The 22,168-nt window shown below is 44.8% G+C and overlaps 1 protein-coding gene across 1 annotated transcript; it reads left to right on the top strand.

Moving 5' to 3' along the window:
• The first annotated feature begins 1,052 nt into the window (after positions 1–1,052).
• On the top strand, positions 1,053–21,766 carry BTG4 (BTG anti-proliferation factor 4). The gene is made up of 5 exons (XM_086958846.1): positions 1,053–1,099; positions 6,330–6,562; positions 9,883–10,020; positions 12,743–12,950; positions 20,529–21,766. The coding sequence occupies exons 2-5, from the start codon at positions 6,390–6,392 to the stop codon at positions 20,721–20,723; spliced, it is 714 nt and encodes a 237-aa protein (XP_086814972.1). The 5' UTR covers positions 1,053–1,099; positions 6,330–6,389; the 3' UTR covers positions 20,724–21,766.
• The last annotated feature ends 402 nt before the right edge of the window (positions 21,767–22,168 follow it).

Genomic DNA, 22,168 nt, shown 5'->3' with positions numbered 1-22,168 from the left:
CTAGGCAGCACACAGAGCACCAGCACAAGAAGAGAGGGGAAATGCTCCATATCTTTGTTAATATGGATCATTTCTGCTTTCTCTCTTTCACGTGAGTTCCCTTTCTGTACCGTGTTGCATGAAAAAATAGTACACGTGCCTCCAGGTTTCCAGCCCTGGGCTTTCCAATCACAATTCAGTGCATTCTGGGAGTTGTAGTATTCCTTTGCAAACACTAATAGAACAGTTGCATCCTGCTGACACTGAGCGATCTAACAACTCTTCCTGCCTTGAAAAAATCCGTTTGCTAATAACCTTGGGAGAATAAAGCATGTAAACTGCAAACATATCTTCTAGGAGAAGGACTGTAGGATTTTGGCAAGCTAGAGGTCTCAAATTACAAAAGGTCATCTAGAGGATCACATGTCCAGTCCTGAAATTTTAACAGCCTAATGCATTCTGTCTGCTTTGATGTGCAAATTGTAAGGCCGTCCCTGTAATCGTGATGTGCGTGTGCCCAATGGCTTGGATTCATCAGAAAAACCCAAACCCCGCTGACCTGCCAAGTAACTCAGGGTCGTGTGTCACATATGACATGACATGGGACCACATGGTAATGAATCGCTGCTAAGACGTGTGCAAAGATCTCACGTTGCCACATGGCGGGTGTCACCTGCTCCACTCAATTCTTCTTTTCATGTATCCGGTGCTTGTAGTGCGTCAATTGTAAGGGCAGAAGCAAAACTAAAACTTTCAGAATAAAAAAAAAACACGGAAACAAGGTGAGTTACTCATACCTACCACGTGACGACTTTAGATCTTGGGTTGTTGCCTGGTGTTCAAGTTTACATCACAAAATAGCATGTATTTCTGTCAAAGAGGGATGATTAAACACAGAAATGTGCGGTGCCGAGGCAGAGAAAAGCTTCAATGAAATGTTCTAATACGAGAAAGGGGGTCAGCTCTCCGCCCCACGTTTTGGCCAGCCTAATCAGTGTCAGGCAACACACCTGTGGGGCTGCCTGTTAGCCTCAAGCAAGCCTACCTCAGCCTGTATAAAAACGTGAATCGGCGCTCACAGCGTTAGTAGGGAGGAAGAACTGGGATTTGAAGTCGAGGGGTGAGTTTGAGGGGGCCCTCTGAAATCGAACCTTGGCTGTTCCTGTTAAAGCACTATTTTATTTGGTTTCTTTATACTCCAATTCCTGGGTTTTTGTATGGAATGGGCGACCAGGAAAATCTGCCTTTTAGGGAGTGGGAGGGGAGATCTTTTTGGCTTTCATTCCAAACTAAGCTGGTTCAATCCCCTGGATTCCTTCACCTTTCCCCGTACAGGAATTGTCAGTACTTGCAATGCGCAAGGTAGGGTAACGAGGTCTAAATGTTGTGAGAGGAAATAGTGGTTGCTTTTTATATAGAACTTATGAACATTCTACAAGTGTTAGCAGATTGTGGCATACTTCACTCCTGGCCCTTGAATGCACCCCGATGTGTCCCTGCAACCCTCAGGTGTCGTTTTTCAAATGTACATTCCATGATGTATGTATAGTTGAAAATGTGAATATTTTATATATTGCTACATGCTTTGCAGAGGTTTCTAAACCTATCCAAAAGCTTGGCTTGTTCACATAAATAAAATCCCCACCCTTACGTCACCCATTTTTATATCTAGAACTCGTTCTTCGGCCAGCTTACCTTCCCCTTGTGCAGGTCCCATTTTTGGTGTTTCACCTGTTCTTGCTCCAGCAGGCTTTACATTTCATCGGTGAGCACCTCGGTTTGAGGAGGTCTCATTTAGGAGCGCGGTGTCTTTATTCCCTATTTCCAGAAGTTGGATTTTCGCTTCAAAATCCGTTATAGGGTGTCCGTTCAATAGGAGCAACCGCGGACTACATCTCCCAGAACCCTTTGCATGTTGGTGTTAGGTATACGTATTTGTCCCTGGTGGTTTGTCTAGCACAAAACCCCCATCCAAGCACGCGTGTTTTTTTTTTTTTTTTTGCTACGTGTCATGCTTGGCGTATCATTCACTGTTGCTTGTAGTAAAGCCTGTTCAGTGTTGCCTGCTAGGGAGGCACAATTACGGCTGGACTGCCAAACGGACATTTATGAAGCAGACTCCCTATTGCTCTACAAGCGGCAAAAAGAGCAGCCTAACGCGGTTGCTTGAATGAGATTTCATAGAAAGACTTTGAGGTACATTGCATTGCCTGTGTACCTGAGAACCTCTTTTCCCTCACGGAGAGGCCCGAGTGCTGAGTCTGCCTTGCGACTGCTCCCACACTCCAATCATGTCCGCAACACCGGCTTCCATGCTGGGAGCTTGCCTTCGAGCACTGACGGGGGTCAGTGTAATTAACTTAATGCATTTATCATCAAGGTGACTTAAATGTCCCGTCCCTGAAGAGTGCTGTCCCGGATTGCACAAGTATTTCTCGTTCCTCGGATTCCCCCTCTGCGGTGTTCAAGCAATACTTGTGCTGCGCGGCAGACTTGACTTTTTGGGTGTGGGTTTAACAGCACAGCTGTCAAACATACTTATTGTTAAAAATATGCATACAGAGATAGACCCTTTTCATCAAATGTTCACTTTTTAGGTTTTGCTTGTGCTATTCTTTCAAAATCTCTTGTCTTTAATATATCTTAAAAGGGGGGCTCGGTTTCTAGGTGTCTCACCGCCCTAGACGGGAATTGAAAAATACCGCCCCCTACCTTTTTGACTACCATCACTCCCTCTGCCTGTCATCCAGGCTAGAGAGGCACACCCTCTACTGCCGAACCCTTCTATGTTACTCTCATTTACGATCAGGAAACACGATCACAAGTCAGTCCTGCAAACGATCTCCACAAAAGGCCCAGGCCAGACCGTTACTGTAGCCATACACTCACAGAACAATGCACACGGATGCCCAATAGGGCCTTGTGTTTAAATACCACAGAGGTATCAAGTGCACCTCGTTTTCTAAACCAGAAACAACAAAAATAGTAACTTGTACTTTCTTCCAAGGCCAGGCCTAGTGGCTTTGCCAATGCTTGTTTTTTCCCACTGAGGCACCTGAAATAGTTATCTACCATTGTATCCATTAATAGAGGCTGATCACAACAATTAAAAGATTTCCATGTCCGAGAGATTATTGTTCATGATGCTCAAATCTGCGCTAATCGGAGACTATGGCAAGACGATAATAAAGTTTGGCGTACAACACAGAATGAACAGCTTCTTAGTGCTGTGAATAGAAGTCATTTACAAGCTTGTGCATGGTACCGCTATGAGAGTAATCCTGACCAGAATTTGAGTGGTGCAAGGCAGAATCATGCACACTTAACCATAGTTGACAAGTGGTTCCATGTTGTGGAACACCTTCAACCAATCCCGGGTTTGCAGCCACCTGTGCATTGCATTCTGGGATTTGTAGTCTTACTTTCAAAAGGGCAAGCATTGGCTCAAAAATCCCTGTGTGGACATTGATGCTGGCCTAAACAGTCACTACCGCATAACTGTATCGGGCATGACACTAGGCTAGTGGTCAGTTCCTTTTTTTTAATTGAGTTTTATATAGCGTGATATGTCAGAGCACTTTACACAAGCCCAAGTTGCATTACATCAAGAGGACACATTAATTTTTATTAGGCACAAACAGGTTATTATTATGACAACAGGCGCCAACTTCACTGAGCTACCAATATTTCAGCCCAGAATTTCTCAAGAGAACAATACCCATTTTCAATAGTGTAAGGCATGTTGAAGATGAAGGCAATTTAAGAGCAAATCTCTAATCATTCAGTTAAGCCAATAACCAGTTACCAGTAATGAAATCGTAAAGGTTATATGTGATACCTGCAGGATAAGAGGCAATCGGCACGCAGTTACTCTGCTCAACCTTCCAACAATGTCTTCAAAAAGGTACCGAGCGGTTAAAAAAAATATGAATACAGGTTCAAAAATGGCGCCAGCGCGGACTGAGCGCACTGATAACTTCAACACGTGAGTAGAGAGCATGAGGAGGTGCGCCTCGCCCTATCCTCTGGGATGGAACTCTGCGCAGAGCTGATGAGAAGTTCCCCCATAACTTTTTAAATGAAGTTGACCAACTCCATTTTATTGCAGCTCCTTGGGGATTTTTTTTTTAAAGTTCTCACACCGGGTGGCAACGGGATGTCCCGAGCGCCACAAAGCCCAACGCAGTGCTCCATGAAAGGAGCCAAAGAAATCCCAAATATTAGAATTTAACTGAAAGCGCAAACCGCCGCCCAGCAGAGAAAGGAGAGCGAAGTTTGGTTGGCAGTCCGCCCGCCCCTTTTTTTAATTGCGCTTTTTTCAGCAACAAAAGAGCCAGTTAAAGTGACAGTACTGCAAAGAGCACATAATGCCCCGAAGGGCCCGGGCGGCTGGGCATCATTCCTAGACCTGGGGCTGTGTTCATTGTCGTGGCCTGGGCGCTGGGGTCGCGGTCTAGGGCCTGAACAAAGGGAGGTGTGGGGCGGAAAGTCAAAGCAGGTTTTCATTAAACTGAACTCCGCAGTGAATTGTTACAGGACGAGTACCAGGGTCGTTTCTTCCATTAGGCAAGACTAGGCGGCTGCCGAGCTTTAATTTCGTAGGTTCAAATAAAAAATAAATTCGCCCTTTTGCCGCCCTAGCCCTTTCGCCGCCATAGGCGGCAGCCTAGTCTTGCCTAATGGTAGAAACAGCCCTGCTTATCAGTTACCATGGCCGAATTACTGTTCTTATTCACTTTAGTGTGAACCAATTTTTTTTTTTTTTTTTAGAGTACTTCCCCTGTTCGCACACATTTACGATACGAAGTATCATAGCTGTTCACACTGTTTGTGATTCACTGTCAATAGAAGCACTCTGCCTCTTCCACAGGAAGAGATCTTATAACCGTATGCTTACTTTGTGTCATTTACTATTCATGTCTCAGAACATCTTTGCACTTTGTGGGCAATATCGGATTGTTTTTTTTCCCAACTTAATCTATTTGGTCATTACGATCAAACTCTAAATGTTGTAATAAATATTGCACGTTAAAAATAGTTAATATACATGTGCTATGCTATAGTTTAATACTAAACACAGTCATGAGTGCAGTTACCTCACAGACAACGGGGTCCTGATCTGAATGGTGCAGTGGCACTGGGGGCCAAAAGTTGTCATAACTCCTCTAAACACAATGTTATCAAAGCAATTAATTCTACTTCCCTCTTTAATTTCCTTAAAATAATTGCCATTACTTGCCTGCACTATACAACTACTAACAGCACAATATATTTCCTTTTTGTACATTAACAAGTCATAACACCCAGACTTTCTGTAACTTGTATTGTACAACTACTAGTGAAGTGTGGCTCACTGGTTAGAGCGGCAGACTATGAAGCAGAGATCTGGCCCGGGACCAGGGTTCAAGTCCCGACTCGGCAGGGTCTTGGGCTCAATGTCCGCGAACTTGATAATTCTCGCCTCGGCGCCTACTCTAATCATGGGTCCCACGCTGCAACTCTGGGCAATATCTTGCTTAATCTCCGCAACTGCCCCTACAACACTGGGATGCCTGGCTTCACCTTGGGGGTGCCCAGGAGGGGCAGTTACCCCAGTTGCTGATCCATCCCTTAACTAGCGCCGAGACGCCCACGGGTATTCGCCGCGCTCTACAAATGTCAATAAATAAATAAATAAATAAAATAAATCTCACAGGGAGAGCCAGGAAGGGTTCCACAGCGTTGTACAGCGCCGGGACGCCTCGTTGGGGCAGCTGTGCGCTTTAGAAAATACACTACCACTACTACTACTCAGCAAGCTACAGTTTACAACAAAAAAACTGCTTATTAATCGCATTGGTGAAACCTAATGCATTTACCAAGGCTTGTTTTTTCGAACAGTTACTTTCAGCCAATGGCTTCAGATAGTCAATCGTGGCTTGACTCAGCCATGATTGGTGTTAATCTCTCACCTAACATTGGATATATCCTTCCACTCCAGTGTTTGCTTTCAACTCCATGAGGAACTACTCTTCAAGGATACCTCCGAGTCCCTCCCATGTGTTTCTTTATAAAATAGCTGTTGGAACATTACATTAGGCATATAGCCTTTGTTAATGTTCCATTTTAATCTCGGACAGGCGATGTGAACATTAGCTGAATTGCCTGTAACGGTTTAACATTTGTCCAGTGTGGATTTAAGAGAAACACTCAAGCCAGTTCCCTTCAATCATATTTGGGCTCAGTGCCACACTATAATCCATTTTCCTAGAAAATAACTTTGTACCCATAAATGCGGACTTGTAATTGGGTGTGGTGTGAACATTTTCACTGCTTCTGTTTGACTATATTTATTTTTCATATTTTATAAGGTTTTTAGTGTTGGTGCCCATTTTATTGAGTAGAGTTGAAAAGGGGGTGAGAAAAGAAAAATGAAGGACGAAATTGCTGCCACAGTCGTTTTTTTCACAAGACTGGCAAAAAAACACGAGAAAATGAGCAAGCAGAAAATCGAGCGATTTGCAGCCAGCTTGACAAGTATCCTGTTTGCAAAGTACAGAAACCACTGGTATTTGGAGAACCCGTCGAAAGGGCAAGCTTTCAGGTGAGCAAAAGGGGTAACTGGATCAGTCTTTCAATGAAGGCTAACCTTACCAGTTTTCCCCATGGCATCAAGAACACTATATTCAACTGGTGTGTGTGTGTGTGGTGGGCTGAACTATAAATCCCAGAGTTCATTGTATGGAAATGTTCTGGACTGAAAGACGGTGGAACTTTTAACATGTACGTAGTTCTTAATGGAGGTTTAATTTGATGTGAAGCTTAGGCGTTGAGTATTTAGTTTTAGTTCTGATGCGTATCTTACATTATGAGGGGTTTATGGGTTTATAGAGTGCTGCGAATCAACAGTAAAGAATATGAGCTACAGTGTAGACCTCAGTGGAACCAGATCTATACTTGCTATCTCACTGACCTATCGGTGAACTGCTTCCCTTCTGACACAGCTCTGCCTGGTTGCTGCTGCCCCTGACCCTTGCAGGGCTGTGTTCAAGGCTCTCTCCACCTGCACCTCATCCCTGGTGGTCCAGTGGTGAGTATCTGTTTTGCTGCTCTGATATCTGTGTAGCAGATGCATCAAAGGCAAGCCTCTCCACGTCTAGACTGCGCCCAGTGCCATATACCCTGGTTCTTGGGACATCCACTGCTATGGTGCCAGCATCATCCACTCCCTCAACACCAGATACCACTCAGCCTGCCAAGTCGCATTGCCAATAGACACCCAGGGCCCTTTCTCCTGCCACAACTGCAGTGGCACCTTTGCCTGCCACCACCACACCAAACAAACTCACTGCATGACCCACAAAAACCAGGCCAGATAGCTTATGCTGTATCCTAATCAACACACGCTCCCTCTGAAATCATGACGTGGAGATCGGGATCTGCTCGACTCATTCTCCACAGACATCACCTGCCTCACTGAAACCTGGATGAATGGCACCAAAGGCCCCAGATGTAGCCATCCCAGAAGGCTACAAAATCAGGTCCACAAAGACTGTTCCACCAGACCAGGAGGATGTATCTCCATCATACACAAAAACCCACTCCATCACAACCAGCTTGGATAACAATTCTACCACCGTGGAGCACCTAGACTTCCAGATCAAAACCAACCTGAATACCACCATCCGTGGCTCCCTCATCTACAGACCTCACGGACACCACCGCTGTTAAGCGAATCCCTAATCCATTTCATCACATACCACTCGCCTCTATGGTTGCAGCCTCCTCCGATCAATTTCCACCTGGACAACTGGTCACCTCTCCAACCCACTCAGCAGGAAACACTCACCCAATCTTCTCCAAGCAGCAACATCTCCTTTGGTCCACTGTAGTTCAGATGTGTGGCTAACCACACCTGCATCCACTTCTCCTTCACCAAACCCACTGTAAACCAGCACCCCCCCTCCTGCCACCCATAAAATGGCTGAAAGTCACCGAGGACCAACTCACTGCAACCCTACCACAAATATCCACAAACCCCAGTGCCTCTGCACGCAAACTCCACTCATAGATCTCCAACTGCGCCAACACCGTGCACCCCTCAGGAAACACTCAGGCAAGCAACCCTCCAAGAAAGCCAACTGGTTATCTCCCCTCGAAGATTCCAGGCGCACCTGCAAATGACTTGACAAGATTGAGAAGCAACACGGCCTCGGCAGATCACGTAGCCTTCGAAACCCCAGTCACTGAAACCACCACCTCTTCAACTAAGAAAATGGCCATACAAGAACACATCCACTCCAACACACAACCGCAAACTACTCTTCACCATGGTCAAAGTTCACCAAACCTGGCATGGAGACGACAGACCTATTTCCCTACCCCCCCCCCCCCCCCCTCGCAAGACCTCTGGACAACCTTGCCACATTCTTCCACTGCAAGATCAAGGCTCTCTGACCAAACATCCCCCGTGCCCCCTTAGCTCCTGGCAAATTCACTGCACCCAACAGACCCAGACCCTACTCAACTGGACCTCCTTCACCACTAACACCCTCAAGTTTATGAACATCCACTCTGAGCCCCATCTGATCCCTGCTCACATCACATATTCAGCAGCCAGTGCCTCCATTGTACCCAACTCTGCTGCACAATCAACTGCTCCATCGAATCCACCACCTTCACTGAAGTCTAGGAACACGTGAGTTCAACCCCCTTCTGAAGAAACCTTCTGCCGACCTCAAGAACTACAGATCCATATCCCCGCTCTCCTTCCCAGCCAAAGTAATTGAGAAGGCCAATACCGAACTAGCAGTCAAACCCACAGCCTCAAAATTACGAGCACCAAATCCACTCCAAAGTACAGACTGGATAAAAGTAAGGACGACTCCTGAGAAATTCGGTTGAGGTGTTCCTCGAAGCTGTGTCCAAAAGGCCCAGGGCAGGCAGTGCTCACTTGAATGGTCAGTGACAAAACCCAAGCTCACACTACAGGACTCTTGGTGCTGGGAGTGGGAGGATGTGCACAGCAGGGAAAAGGGTTGGCCAGTGCAGGTGACACTTTTTTTCTTTTGGAAAGGAAATCCTGCAGGCGTCGTATCCCCCTGCTGTGCACATCTTCCCACTCCCACCCCATGCTGCACAGCACATCTAAATTGCTTAGGTGAAATCCCTGCCTTCAGGGAAGAATAGCACCTCTGTATCTCCAAGAAAACCAAGTGGGGGGCAGGGCGGTTTGCTGAAACTTTTTAGAGGATGGCTGGCTCAGGCTGAACCTGGGCCTCTTGGCAGTGGTAATTAAAATCGAATTCTCAGATGCCATGCTAAGGCACCCGATAATAAAGCTACGATGTGCAGCCTTAAAAATAATTAAACAGGGGAAGGCATTTTTGGTTACTTTCGGTATTGTAGTGCATGGAAGTCAGCCGCACGGTCTGCAGACGACGGGGGCGGGGGGGGGGGGGATGGCGCCCTTTTAGCCCAATGGGCGTTGGGCGCCTGAATGAGTAATGCATATTGCAGTGGTTCAGCATGGCTTACACCTCATGCAGGCATCTGCCCAAGACACTGGTAGGGAGCAGATGGGTTGATTTTTGTGTGTGTAGGGAGGTCTTGGGGCCCAGCTGCATCTAATTTCATATGGAGGGTATGGGTTTCCCCTGGTACAGTTACACATGGAGTGTGCTCTGTACACTTGTGTTAATGCATCCACCTCCAATGCTGGGTGGGGTGGTAAAAGCTGTTCAATGTGTCCAGATGTTTCAACCACTGTCTGACCTAGGAGCAGTCCACTTTGCTATCCCTCCTATTCTGTGGTATTCTCCCCTGCTGGCCTTTCATCATTGAGGTCTCATTGACATAAAGGTCTAACTTGTTGCGACGTTTTTGAACCCTTTCTTGCCTTTTTCTCTGCCTTCAATCCCATAGATGCATCCGGATTAACAAGCAACAGTCAACTGACTTGATGCTGCTGAGGGCGTGTGCTGAGAGCAGTGTGCACTTCAGTGACTTGGGTTTGCCGGCGGAGATGACCATATGGGTTGATCCGTTTGAGGTGTCCTGCAGGTGGGTTCTTCTTAGTTTTCTTCAATTTGCATGTCAGAATTGGCATGCAAAGCATGTTTAGTGCCCATACTGTATGGCCTCTGTAGTAAGTAGTAGATGCTGGTAAGACTTAACACCCTAAAGCTTACTTTTGTTGTCCATTACTTTCTGCCTGTTTGTGGCAAGAATATGTTGGGCAACCTGAACTTCTTGCAGTACCACTCTTAGTGGGCAAGAATAACTTTCAATGGGTGATTCCACTCCTGGAGTTTGGTTGAACCTCATTATTCCATATGTTTTGTACGTTTGAGACTAATGTTCTAGTGACCCTGCCTAAAGCTACAGAAATGATCAACAATCTTGTCTCTGAGGACAGACTAGTTGTCTGGGGTCCACATTTTGCCGGTTCTCTACTGCTGCTTGTACTGTTTAACTCGTGGAGGTATCCATGCAGGGCTTCATTCCAGATTGTTGGTGGACTTGGCTTTGCCAGGAGGTCAAAAATTGGAAGGCCGTGCAACCTCCCACGTATCTCTGCTTTTCATCTAAAATTGTGTGTGCTCCAGAGGTTTTGTTAGAGTTCTATGTAGTAGGGACAAAAATGTAATGGCCACCCACATGCACAAAACTGTGAAATGTCTTGACTTGAAAAAAGTGTATAAAAAAATATGGTAGAGCGCTAAGGCACCAAACTTATATTATACTGTGCCCCTGGGTGCGCAACTCTCACTGATTCATGTCCACGAACAGGAAAGGGAAGGACTTACTTCCTGCTCAGTGGACACCAATGCAGTCAATCTTGGAGCAGATTTTTTTTCCCCTTACTACCCCCCCCCCACCCCCCACCCCCCAGAGGTTTTGTTACAGCTCTGTGGTAGGGACAAAAATGTGGTCTGTAATGGCCACCCACATGCACAAAACTGTGAAAGATGTCTTGACTTGAAAAAAGTAAACTAGTTACCCTAGTGGATATTATTGGGTTTGAAAAATGTGCCTTTTTAAAGGTACTTTCCTGGTATTCAAGATGGCTCAACCTGCCTTTCCCCGTAGATTGGGAGAGGCAGATGGTTTCCAAATTATTGGATAGAATTTTCTCTGGAGCGACCTCTTTTTATTAACGCAATCTAAATTTACTCTGGTGTTCTGCACCCAGGTTATTTAATGTTCTGGTAACGTAACTGCCTTTTGGTCAGACCTGTATATTTAATGACAAAACTGGTTTCCCTTGCTCTTTGTAAGAAAATGTATGCATCAGTAGACTATCCTGGACCAGTCTTACTTTGCCACTCTGCTTTAGGTTTTTTTTTTTTTGGAGGCGTTTTTTTATTTTATTGTGCGCTCCTGTTTAACCTTTATAAATGTTAGCTCTTCATAGAGCTGACCCAATGTTGGTATAAAAAGCCACTTGTATCCTGTTTTTGCTTGTTATGAATTGCCTCCCAATATAGAAACCCCACCAACCTTTGTGCTGTGATCCACGTTGTTGTCGTCTCTTAAACAAATACCCTCCAGGTCAGTAGCATTGCTCCTTGCCACCTAGGTTTGTGACAATTGGAGCTCTTTCCTTAATGGGAGAAAGGAAGCTATCTTGACTGGCGAGGGTTCCCGTGAATGCCCATTATAGCTGGTTGCAGAACTACTGACCATGTCGAAGAGATCCATTAGATTAATTGTATCCAAAATGTATTAAGCTAAAAATGTTGTGGACTTTCCTGAACCTATGCAGGAATCTACCAACCTAGTATTTTCAAAAGTATTGTAAGACGACTGCCACCAAAATGTATAGTGCCATCATTTTTTGTTGGTTGCAAGTATGGGTGTATCTGGAGAAGTCCTCCTTTCCATAATCTGCATTCTTTAGCAGCATGCATTGACCGAATTTCTAAGAAGTTGCTGATATAAATGTCCATTTTATTTACCCGTTGTAATGACATTGAGTAGACTACACGGCTTGGTCAATTAACTGCTCAATGAGCACAATATCTGGGCTACATATTTCCCCCACATTCAGGATGCCACTGATTATTTATATTAACCAGTTGTGTTCTTTAACTTGCACAAGAATCTCTCCAGGAGCCATTTATTTAGCTCCAGTGCCAGAAGGTAACCTTAGTGGCGGCTAAAACTATAAAAAAAAATATGGTAGAGCGCTAAGGCACCAAACTTGTATTATACTGCGCCCCTGGGTGCGCAACTCTCGCCCTGATCCATGTCCACGAACAGGAAAGGGAAGGACATACTTCCTGCTCAGTGGACACCAATGCAATCAATCCTGGAGCTACTCTCCTGGAGAGCAGCTCCAGGATTGGTGTGAGCAGGCTAACCCAGCGCTCATTTTGTGGCTGGAGGCCTATGCCTGCGATTTTTCCCTTACCTACCCTCCCCAAAGCTGTTTCACAGCAATGGGAGGATTGCTGGGTGCGCCTTGCGAGTGTTGCTCTGCCTGTAGCAATGGAGCCGGCCAACCTGACATGCGCACCATAGGGGCAGCTGTAATCCGGCAATTGCAGGATTCAGCTCTGCCGGCGCACTGCAGTGTTAAGTAAAATGGCATTGACCAGTAATTCTACTTGTTGATGTATGCTTGCTGTGCTTACAGCAGGCGAGGTAACGCTACTTTCCTCAACTGGAGGAGCCGCCCCTGGGTAACATGCCTGCTGCCCAAAGGTGGCTGTTTAATTTAGGAGTGTATTGTTGCATTGCTCCCTGGGTAAATCTAACCAGTTTGTGTTGTGCGTTGTAGGTATGGTGAGAAAAGTCGGCCTTTCACAGTTGCCCACTTTGATGGGGGCGTGAGCAATGAATTCTCGAAGTTCGAGATCTCCAGGTGTATTGGCATTGCTGTTGAAAAATCCACTTTTGATTATTCTGCAATCTCCTCGGATGAAGAAACCTCCATCAAGGAGCCGAAAACCATCCCAACGGTCAGCAACCCAAACAGCATCTACCAGGTATGGCTTGTATCAGAAAACCCATCCAAAAGGATTTTTTTTAAGTATATCCATAGTCCGTGTAATCTATAGGTTTAGTCTAGATGGAGTGAACTTGTCTGTTTTGGGGCTTTAGGGTATTGCTTCAAAAGCTGGGTGCTTCATAAGCCGCAAATGATTTGGGGATGGGCACAATTGTGGGGTACAATTCCTATAGAGTGCCTTGGCCAATTTGTAGCCAGCAATGGCAACCGGTCTGGCTTTAATATGCTTCACTGGGGATGGCGTACCGCTCAGTGTTGTACAAGAGTAGTTTACCTCTGACGTACGAGGAATGGAGTGAGTAACAAGAAAAAAAAACATCTGTTTGCTCTGGTATGATGGAGCTGTGGTCCAACCAAACTGATGCTCAGGACAATAGCCGCCAAGTGCATAGTGTACCAAGCGGTGTCTTAGAATGAGATACGTTTGTTCAGTGGTAACCTGTGGAGGAATTGGAACTGCCATTTAATAGAAGTGTTGGAGCTACATTAAGTAACAGATGCAGCAGCTGCAGTTTGCACAGCATGAAGGTGACGGGGAAGAGATTTAGGAAAGCCAAGTGAGCCTGCTTTACTATAATTCAAACTGGACGAGATGGCTACATGAATCGGCAGTCTTCTCTCCAACTTGAAGCGAGGGTATCATTTTCCCTAAGCTCCTCAATGGGAAGGAACCTGTAACCGCGTTTTTTGTCAACATGGAGGGAGAAGGGAAAGGCAGGCGGGTGGGGAGGCTGCTTCATGCTATACTTTATTGGTGCAGGGTTGGTGCACCTGCAGTGTGTACATTTATTTAACTCCATACTTCTGTAGGTGTGTGCTTTGTTTTCAGTCTGCACACCTCCAAAACAGAATTAAGCATACCTTGCTCAGTTTCCGAGCTGTACTATCCTTTTAATCTGGTTAAGTGATCTCACGTTATGCCCGGCAGGCACATAAAGAGCTCTGCACCAGAAAAGCCCATTCGTAATATAGCCCCAGAGTTTAGAGTCCCTATTAGATCCAGTGGTTTAGGGCTGACTAAAACGCAACGAAGCCAGTCTGAATCCACCTTTTCAATTTGATTGTGTACGATACACTTGTCCGATAACCTGTGCTCATGCTCTGATAGCTTGGCACAAGCAGTCCAGCTTCTCCTCACGGCTCGAGTGTAAGTATTGACATCGGCCCTCCGCGCCCCATTTGACACTATATATGATTCATAAAGACCCCACCATATGCACAAAAACACTTGTCATTTTATTTTACACACACTGAAATCAAAACTAGATGCGCGGCGTTGTATATACAATTTACAGTTCTTTTCAGCGATCGGACTTTCTCATAGTGTGCCTACCGGGTGCAATTCGCCCCCTTCCCATAAAAGACATGAAACAGGTTGTTGTCATTCACTGCGTAGTCTTTATTTATTAACTCCAAGCAGTGTCATTAATCTTTTATTCATCTTAATTAAGGTTTAAGGTAAATCTTTAAAATTACCTGCTTATCAACACAACATTATTAGATACTCAAAGTTATAGATTGTCATTATATTTAGTCCCCGCTCTCCAAGGGGCCTTTTGCTTGTCCTTCGGGCTGTGCCAGCAGGCCACAACCAAGATAGCCTGCTCTCCTTAAGTTGACCACCCTCCGGTCAACAGAGCCGCAGGTAAATAATCTGCCTCTACTTGTGACCAAGATACCGGGGTATACCCCCTCCAATGTTTATAAACCGACACCCCGTCATACGGGTAGGGCAGGAGTGGTCAGGACCACCAGCAGGTCAGTCCCACCTCTCCCGCCAGCCCAGAGTCCCACAACGACTGCTTGCCCTTTTCCATGGGCAGCCAGTCCATACCAAAAGGGGAAGTCCACACACTTTTCTTGCCTGGGACCCCGCCGTTCACTTCCTTGTTGCAGGGATGGGTGGGTAATCCTTTTGTTGGTCTGCTGCCGCCGGAGCTCGTGAAAGAGGATTAGTTCAGCCTCCCCTGGGGTTTTGTACCCTCTGGGGAGGGACGGTCAGCCCTGCCTCCCTGACGACGTGTGCTAGCTTTTCCCTGCCCTGATTGGTTCACCCTATGTATCTGAGCACTTTACATTGGGAAGATGATAGCACATGGGTTACAAAAACAAATGGTAACAAAAATAAACATTGAGATATGATAGGCTTAAGCAACAAAGTGAATAACATATCTTGATTATGATATAAAGTGAAAGGATAAAGCTGTTTGCTAAGCCATAGAGAGATAAAAATGACTAATTATGGAACAGTAAAGGGAACTAGACTCATTGTGAAAGTGAAAGGATGGAGCTATTTACTAGGCAGTATATGGATAACATAATTACAAATTATTAAACCGTAAAAAAGGAACTAGGCTCTTATTTTGAATGAAACTGAAGGGTTAGACGAGACTGGAGAGGTGTGGCTAATTTTAAACAGCAGGGTGAAACAAGGGGGACGCAAGCAAGAGGTGTGGATGGGTAAGGTGAGGGGCTATTAGGTGTTGGTGCAGGAGAGGTGGGAGAAAGGGGGGGGGGTTGGAGATTCAAAAAGGAAGAGACTGAATAGCAGGTATGGGCATAAAATGATTATGGATCCCAATATTTGTTGAGCAGGTGCAATGTAAGGTCTTTTTTTTTTTAAACTGATGTATGAAGGATTCAGTAGTAGGTCTTTAGGGAGGGTATTCCAGATGCTGGGGGCCTTACCAGAGGATTGAGGTTGTGCGGCTTTCTTTTTTAGCAAAGGGGGGGGGGGGCGAGGAGGATAGTTAGTGCTTCTCATCGAACGGGCACTGCCCACTTTTTTGAGTTTGTTTGAAAGGTAGAGCGGGGTTTTTTGATGGAGGGCTTTGCATGTTGCCCCAGCAGGTGCCATGGTAACTAGACAGTTGGAACCACCTAGCTGGGTTTCGTCCATCAGCATTAGACCTCCAGGTGCCCGAAGGCATCTGCATGAATGTGGGATTGATATCCAGACCCAGGAAGCAGGTGCACTCCCAAGTCCAGAGAAATGCTTTCCCCTCAAGCGGAGTTGTCACCTGCCGTAGGCCGCTAACAGTCTGTTGCAGATGTCTACAAGGCACACTAAACCTTTCCTCTGGTCTTGTCCGGTTTTTCTAAAACCAAGCACCCTGTAGAATTGGTCCAGGGAGAGGGAGCCAACTACCTCCGACAGAGGCTGAGATGCCATGCACTGTCTTCCTCATGATCTGGAGGCCGAAGACAGTCTCGGCTCCTGGTTCAGGTTCCCCCAACGTACCTCTGACATCACACTCTGGCAAACAAGCAAGGGTCCCCTGGCTGCAAGCACTTGCCCCTCCGACTCTGCAAGCTTCCCTCACACTCCTCACATCCCAGTACCTCAGATGGCGGCTCATCTTGCGAACACACTCCTCTTGCACAGCTAGACGAGATGATGGTGTATGTCAAGATGGTCCTCTTCCCAACCACGATCACTGCCACCCGTCTCCGCCACACCCAGTGTGGTCCTCATGTTCTTGTGTAAATAGTGAAATCCTTTGTGTCTCTGGGACCTTGTGGACAGGAGACCAGCTCACTTGCTCTTGGTGAGTACTTCAAGACCTAGGCCATGACAGTTGTTACTTAGCTGCTAGCCAGCAATATCCAAGCAAAAACCCAAAAATGATAGTCCCCTTCTTAGAGTACCACCAGCTCCAAGCCACTACAAGTCTGCAGAGATTTCAGTTGCAGCCCTAACAGTAACCCCTGCACACAGGCCCCACCAAGGCAAATCTGTGGCAGAAATGATGAGCTACCTGTGTGGCGGTGCATTCAAGATGTATTCCCCTGGTATAGGTCTTACCCTCATGACAATGGACGTGCAGCTAACCCGTATCAGCCAATCGTGTATATACACTGATCCACAGTATGTATATGATGAGCACCGCGCTTTGACACTGCACAGAAGGGCCAAACGCGCTCTCGCTAAGGTTAGAGTCCAGAGCAACAAAAAACTAGGAAGGAGAAAAGCAAAAAGTTGAGGGAAAGCACCCTAGAAAGGGTTATTTCCAACAGTAACCTCAAGTTTTGGTCATGGTGGCAAGAGTGAGGAGTGGGACAAGCCTGTAGCTGCCAAATGGAGGCCTTGTTCTAAGGATAACCTAGAACCAACACCACTTTTCTTCATTCAGCTTTAAGAGGGAATGAAAAAGGTACATGTGAAGTGTGCTTTCTCCCAAACGGAGCATCCTTTTCCCATCGCATACACCCAACCCTTATTTACCAACCAAAAAACACCTAGAATAAGCAAGTCACCTCTGATCGAAAACCAGTTCATCTGGGGTGATGTGGGCTAGATACACTGAACCGCAAAGCACAACAAAACAAATTGTGGTCCAGCCAGTGCTTTATTTTTAAAGTTTTATAATGCACACGCCGCTAGATACTATCATCAAAATTACAAACGCTTACCGTTTCAGGTGTTACAAATTGCAACCCCAAGTAAATGGGCCTTGCAGACTAACCATGCTACAAATCACGTACTCTACATAAATATCATAGGGAAGGCACGAACTATAAACCTAGCGTGCTCCTTGTCTGTGTAATGGAAAATGAGGCTTTTTAATCAAAGGTTATCAATATGCCTTTTCAAGTTCAAAATGTAAAGGATAGGCTATTCTTGTCACATTAAAAAATAAATGGGCCCATTGATTTTGAATGCAAACATTAATCTGGTCTATGCCTAGAGATCATCTAACCTTTTTAGGCTGCCCCAATGTATACATGAACAGCAGGTCTTCTTGAGACATGAAATCTATATTGTGGCCAGACCTTAAAAAGGACCTGATGAATGTAATGGAATGGTGTACAGTACAAAGTTCCCAATGTTAAACCTGTTCCTGTTGTATTGTCTAACATTAAAATATGTGGTCACTTCTTATAAATGTTCCTGGATTTGCAATGTAAGAGTCATTCCTATTGCATTTGTCAGAGTTCACAATATAAAGCAACTTTGTGTGTTTTTTGGCAAACATTTTAATGTGAAACGCATTCTTATTGTACTGGGAATAGGGTAATGCCAAGTAAAGCCCCTTACTTTATTGGCCCCATCTGCTATTGATACTGTATAACTCTTAGAGAGGTCCTGTCTGTTATGAGCAATAGAACTACTGCATAGGCGGATGAAAACTCCCTTCATTTTAAATCAAATGCATGTAGACCAGATCAACACCTGAACTGAGCCACAGTGCTTCTCTTAGGGTAAGTTCTCAGACGACTGTGTCAAGCCAAGCCTAAAAACAAACAAAGAGGCTGTCAGAAGGTGCCTCGAATTTCGGCCTTAAAAATAAAAGGTGGAGAATGTTTGTCAACAGGCTTTAAGACGGTTTAATAACAATCCACCCATAAAGGCCTACTGGCATAACCTATGCTTTTCACAATGAATAACTCTGGCTTACTGTCTGTCGGATCATAATAAACAGCAAGCATTCATTTCCCAATCTAGCTGTAGCTTTGACTTTTTTTTTCTATTGCGTAGATTATCCTGAATATGGTAGGTCTGGGTTAGCTATGCTGACAAGCAAAACCTTTCCATGAAAGCACAACTTCTGTCCAATCCTGTAGGAGATCAACATTTAAATGAACTCAAGCGCCCCCTCCTCCCTACCCCCCTAGTTTCTTGTTTTTGGTCTTACAAGGTCTGGAAATGGGTAATCTGTCAAAACCAATCTAAAAACCAGTAACCTTCATTTAGGTGAATTCCTGTAATGGTGGTCTATGCAAAATACAGGGAAGAACTAATGAATTCAGTAAAGTCTAAAAGTATGGCACAACATACCTAAAGTTACGTCTGCATTTAAATAGCAATGGGTGTAGTCTACTTAATTTGTTAAGCTGGTGGCAAGATTATTCAATTTAACTTATGCTTCTAAATCCAAGCTAGATCAGTTAACCATTTTGGTACACAATCAGGGGCGGATCCTCAATGTCTGCACAGGAGCGTCGCCCCACTGCTTTCTCGCAGTGCGAAAAGCAGAAACCTAAAACGGTATAAAATACCATTTTATGTTTCTGCTTCTTGCACTGAGAGAACAGAAGGATTTGGTTGGGGGCAGGCGGGTCTGCTTGAGGGCAGGGGAGGAGTGGCTATCCCAATGCCGCGGGCCCCGACTGTTTGGTTGGCCCTCTGGTGTCGACCAAACCAGTCATGTGCGCACTCCCTTTTCCCCATGTAGCTTCCTGCAGCCTCCACGGAGAAAATGGCCTGTGTGGTCGGTGTCCCAACCAATCGCGCAACACTGCCATTGCAGCATTGTGATTGGCTTAGGGGAGGCAGGCAGCCTGCTTCCAGTTCCTGCAGAGGTAGGAAAGCAGGAGCAGACCAAGCAGCAAGGACACCGGACCCGGGAAAGGTAAACTTTTCTTAATTTTTGTTGGTTTTTTTAAACTCCATCCCCCTCCCCGTGAGCCATGCCAGCCGCGATTGGACACAAGTTAATATTGCTATAACTGGAGATTCATATAAATTGTATCAGCTATATTTAATCTGCCCAACAAATTGTAGGTTGGATGTAGGCATGACTTGAGTCTTAAGTGGTGCGGTACTAGAAGAACCAAATTCGCCGGAAAAAAACACTGCAGTAGGTTTCCCCCACCAACTTTGACTTCAATAGCTACAAATGGCAGAATGGGGTGGGTCTCATGCTGGGCTTTTTATCGCTCAATACAGATCACTTTCATGAACGTCAATGTGGTTCTTTGGGTTCCTCGGGTTCCTCTGTTTAGAGAACAAATGTAGAGTAGATGTATTGGAGTCAGCACCTCTGTTTGACATCTTGCAAACGGAACGGTCAGGTTTTTTTTGGGTTTATTTTTGTGCCTTTTTCCTAGAATACATTGAATGCTTGTATAAATCAGCATCCTTATTTATTCTATTGTGTGGCTCCCTCCCAAAGTTTTAAGTGGCTGGTCACCGGACATCCCTTCTCAACACACAGGCTCCATCTAAGTCACTAGTTTGAATCCAAAAGCTATGTTTTCTTGGTAGCTTAAATTACCTTTGGCTTCCGAAACGTATTAATTCAGTTTTGCAGTGCTGTATATAAAACTTGTGAGGTAGATATGCAAGAGGTTTCCAAAAACAGTACTGGGGTATTAGAATAGTGTGGAGGTTAGGCAGTTAAGCAAGAATGAAATGGCGAGGGGCAAGAGGGACATCTGAGATTCAGATGTCAGCCATTCATTGACAACTTCTCAACCATGAACTAGGAGAAGTGGGCAGTAGTTAGTCACAAACACTTGGATTGTGGTGAGATTTCAGTTCTGGGAAAACCTCCACCTATTTAGCTCTAGAACAGGTCTGCCGTGTCTATACACTTTTTTTTTAATTTGGGGGGAGTGTATGTCATGAGCTGCTACTGTTTGGCTCAGCAAGATGTTCAGATGGCCAGAACAGATCTGTTTTGCCTTTAAGCTTGTTTAAACTCACTTGACACACATTTTAAGTAACTTTGAAATAAGACTATTTATGTACTTGAGTGTTGGAGGCATTCTTCAGTGTGTAACAATCTTATGTTAGATGTATTTTATATAATTTACTTTTTTTTTCTTCCAGTCCTGTGATTACAACCATCACACTAGCCCTGTGTGGTCCCAGTTTTCTCGGAAGAAGGTTCATCCCAATGATGGCTACCATCCTCACAAACAGGGCTTCTATCCTCCTGCTAAAGGCTTCAAACCATACCGCCCGTCTGCTGCATTTACAGGTCCCCGAGTGGACCGCTACCACTGGGTGAACACTAAACGCTGAGGAAGCACAAAATGCTAATTTTTAAATTGTTTTTAATCTATAAAAAGAATGGCACTTTCCACATTTACTTAAATATTTAAAACCTAGAGTCTAATACTTATTATTCTTTATATGTTTGTATTAACCAACTTGTGTGGTTGACAAGAGAAAAAAAATAAATTGCATATTTTTATCTTCATGTGGTGCGTTATCTGGTTTCCTATAGTGATTTGAAAATTACATTTTATTAGGCTAATCTTTCTTCAAGGGTCTTTCAGTTTGTCTTTCTGCTCAGCTGGCCAACATATGTGGCCTTGCATGTTCACTGGAACACGTGTACTAATTGGCTCACATTCCAAGAAATATTACAAAAGTGTGAAGATATAATGCCATGTCACCACAGTACAATGCAACTGAGAACACTGACTTTCTTTGAATTCATGTTACAATGTCATGGAGTACAGGTATAATCGTGTGGGTGTTTTAAGTATTTATCCCGGGATTTGCCTTGTATTTATAATGACAAATCAGCATGGCATGAGCAATATGTGCAGATTAATATACTATTCAGTACCAAAGTTGGGAGGGGCATCATGATGCACTTAAGGCTTTCTTTTGAGTAATGGCCCCTTACCACAGGCAACTATGGTAATACAGGGCATATTGCCCTCTGTAAATCTGTTTGTATATACTATAGTTACCACTTTTTTTGGTGCCTTCAGTTTGAGCAACTTTTCCATTGTTATTTTTTAACCTCTGTTTATTTCAGGATATATAGCAGAAATGCAGTCCGATCACATGCATAAAACACTGCAAAATGGATGACCAATCGAGTTGTGGTTCTTGGGGTAAACACCCATCTTGACATAGAATGCATCTGAAGCAGTTCTATAGTTAATCTGTTTTCACTTGCCAATGTAAATTAAAGAAAGGAAATTGCATTGCTGCGCTCTGGGCATTTCCTGTGACTGATATGTTTACAAATTATCCAGATAACTACCGGTAGGAAATTGGTAGCACTGTCAATTCCTTACCGAGAGCATAATAAAATGATTTTTTCTTCAACCGGCTCATTCTTTAAAGGCAGTAAATGGAGTATGTCTGAATTCGCAATAACCACTTTCCACACATTTTTAATGCGTAATCTTTCTAATTCCATCAAAAGTTACAATATGGACACAATCAAATGTCAACCGTGTCTGTATGGTCCTTCTAAAGAACCTATTAAAAGAGCTTAGGAGCCATTCTGGGCTGCTTCATTCAGAGGTCCTCAGATGAGCAAATGTATTTTTAAAAAAAAGCTTGTAGCCTGGATAGATGCAAGTGGGGCCTGAAATTGACAGCAAACGCAATTAGTGTTTTGGTGGTGCCAGTAACGAAGTGCAGGACAAAAGGGGGTGGTGATGGACGTAGCATCTGCACCAATCAAACACTCACACCTAGTCAACAGATCTGGGTTTAATCCA

Source organism: Lissotriton vulgaris, chromosome 2_1 (genome assembly GCF_964263255.1).
Source record: "Lissotriton vulgaris chromosome 2_1, aLisVul1.2, whole genome shotgun sequence".
Taxonomy (NCBI): Eukaryota; Metazoa; Chordata; class Amphibia; order Caudata; family Salamandridae; genus Lissotriton; species Lissotriton vulgaris.
The sequence above is the reverse complement of the archived record's forward strand: the minus strand, read 5'-3'. Positions and strand labels throughout refer to the sequence as shown.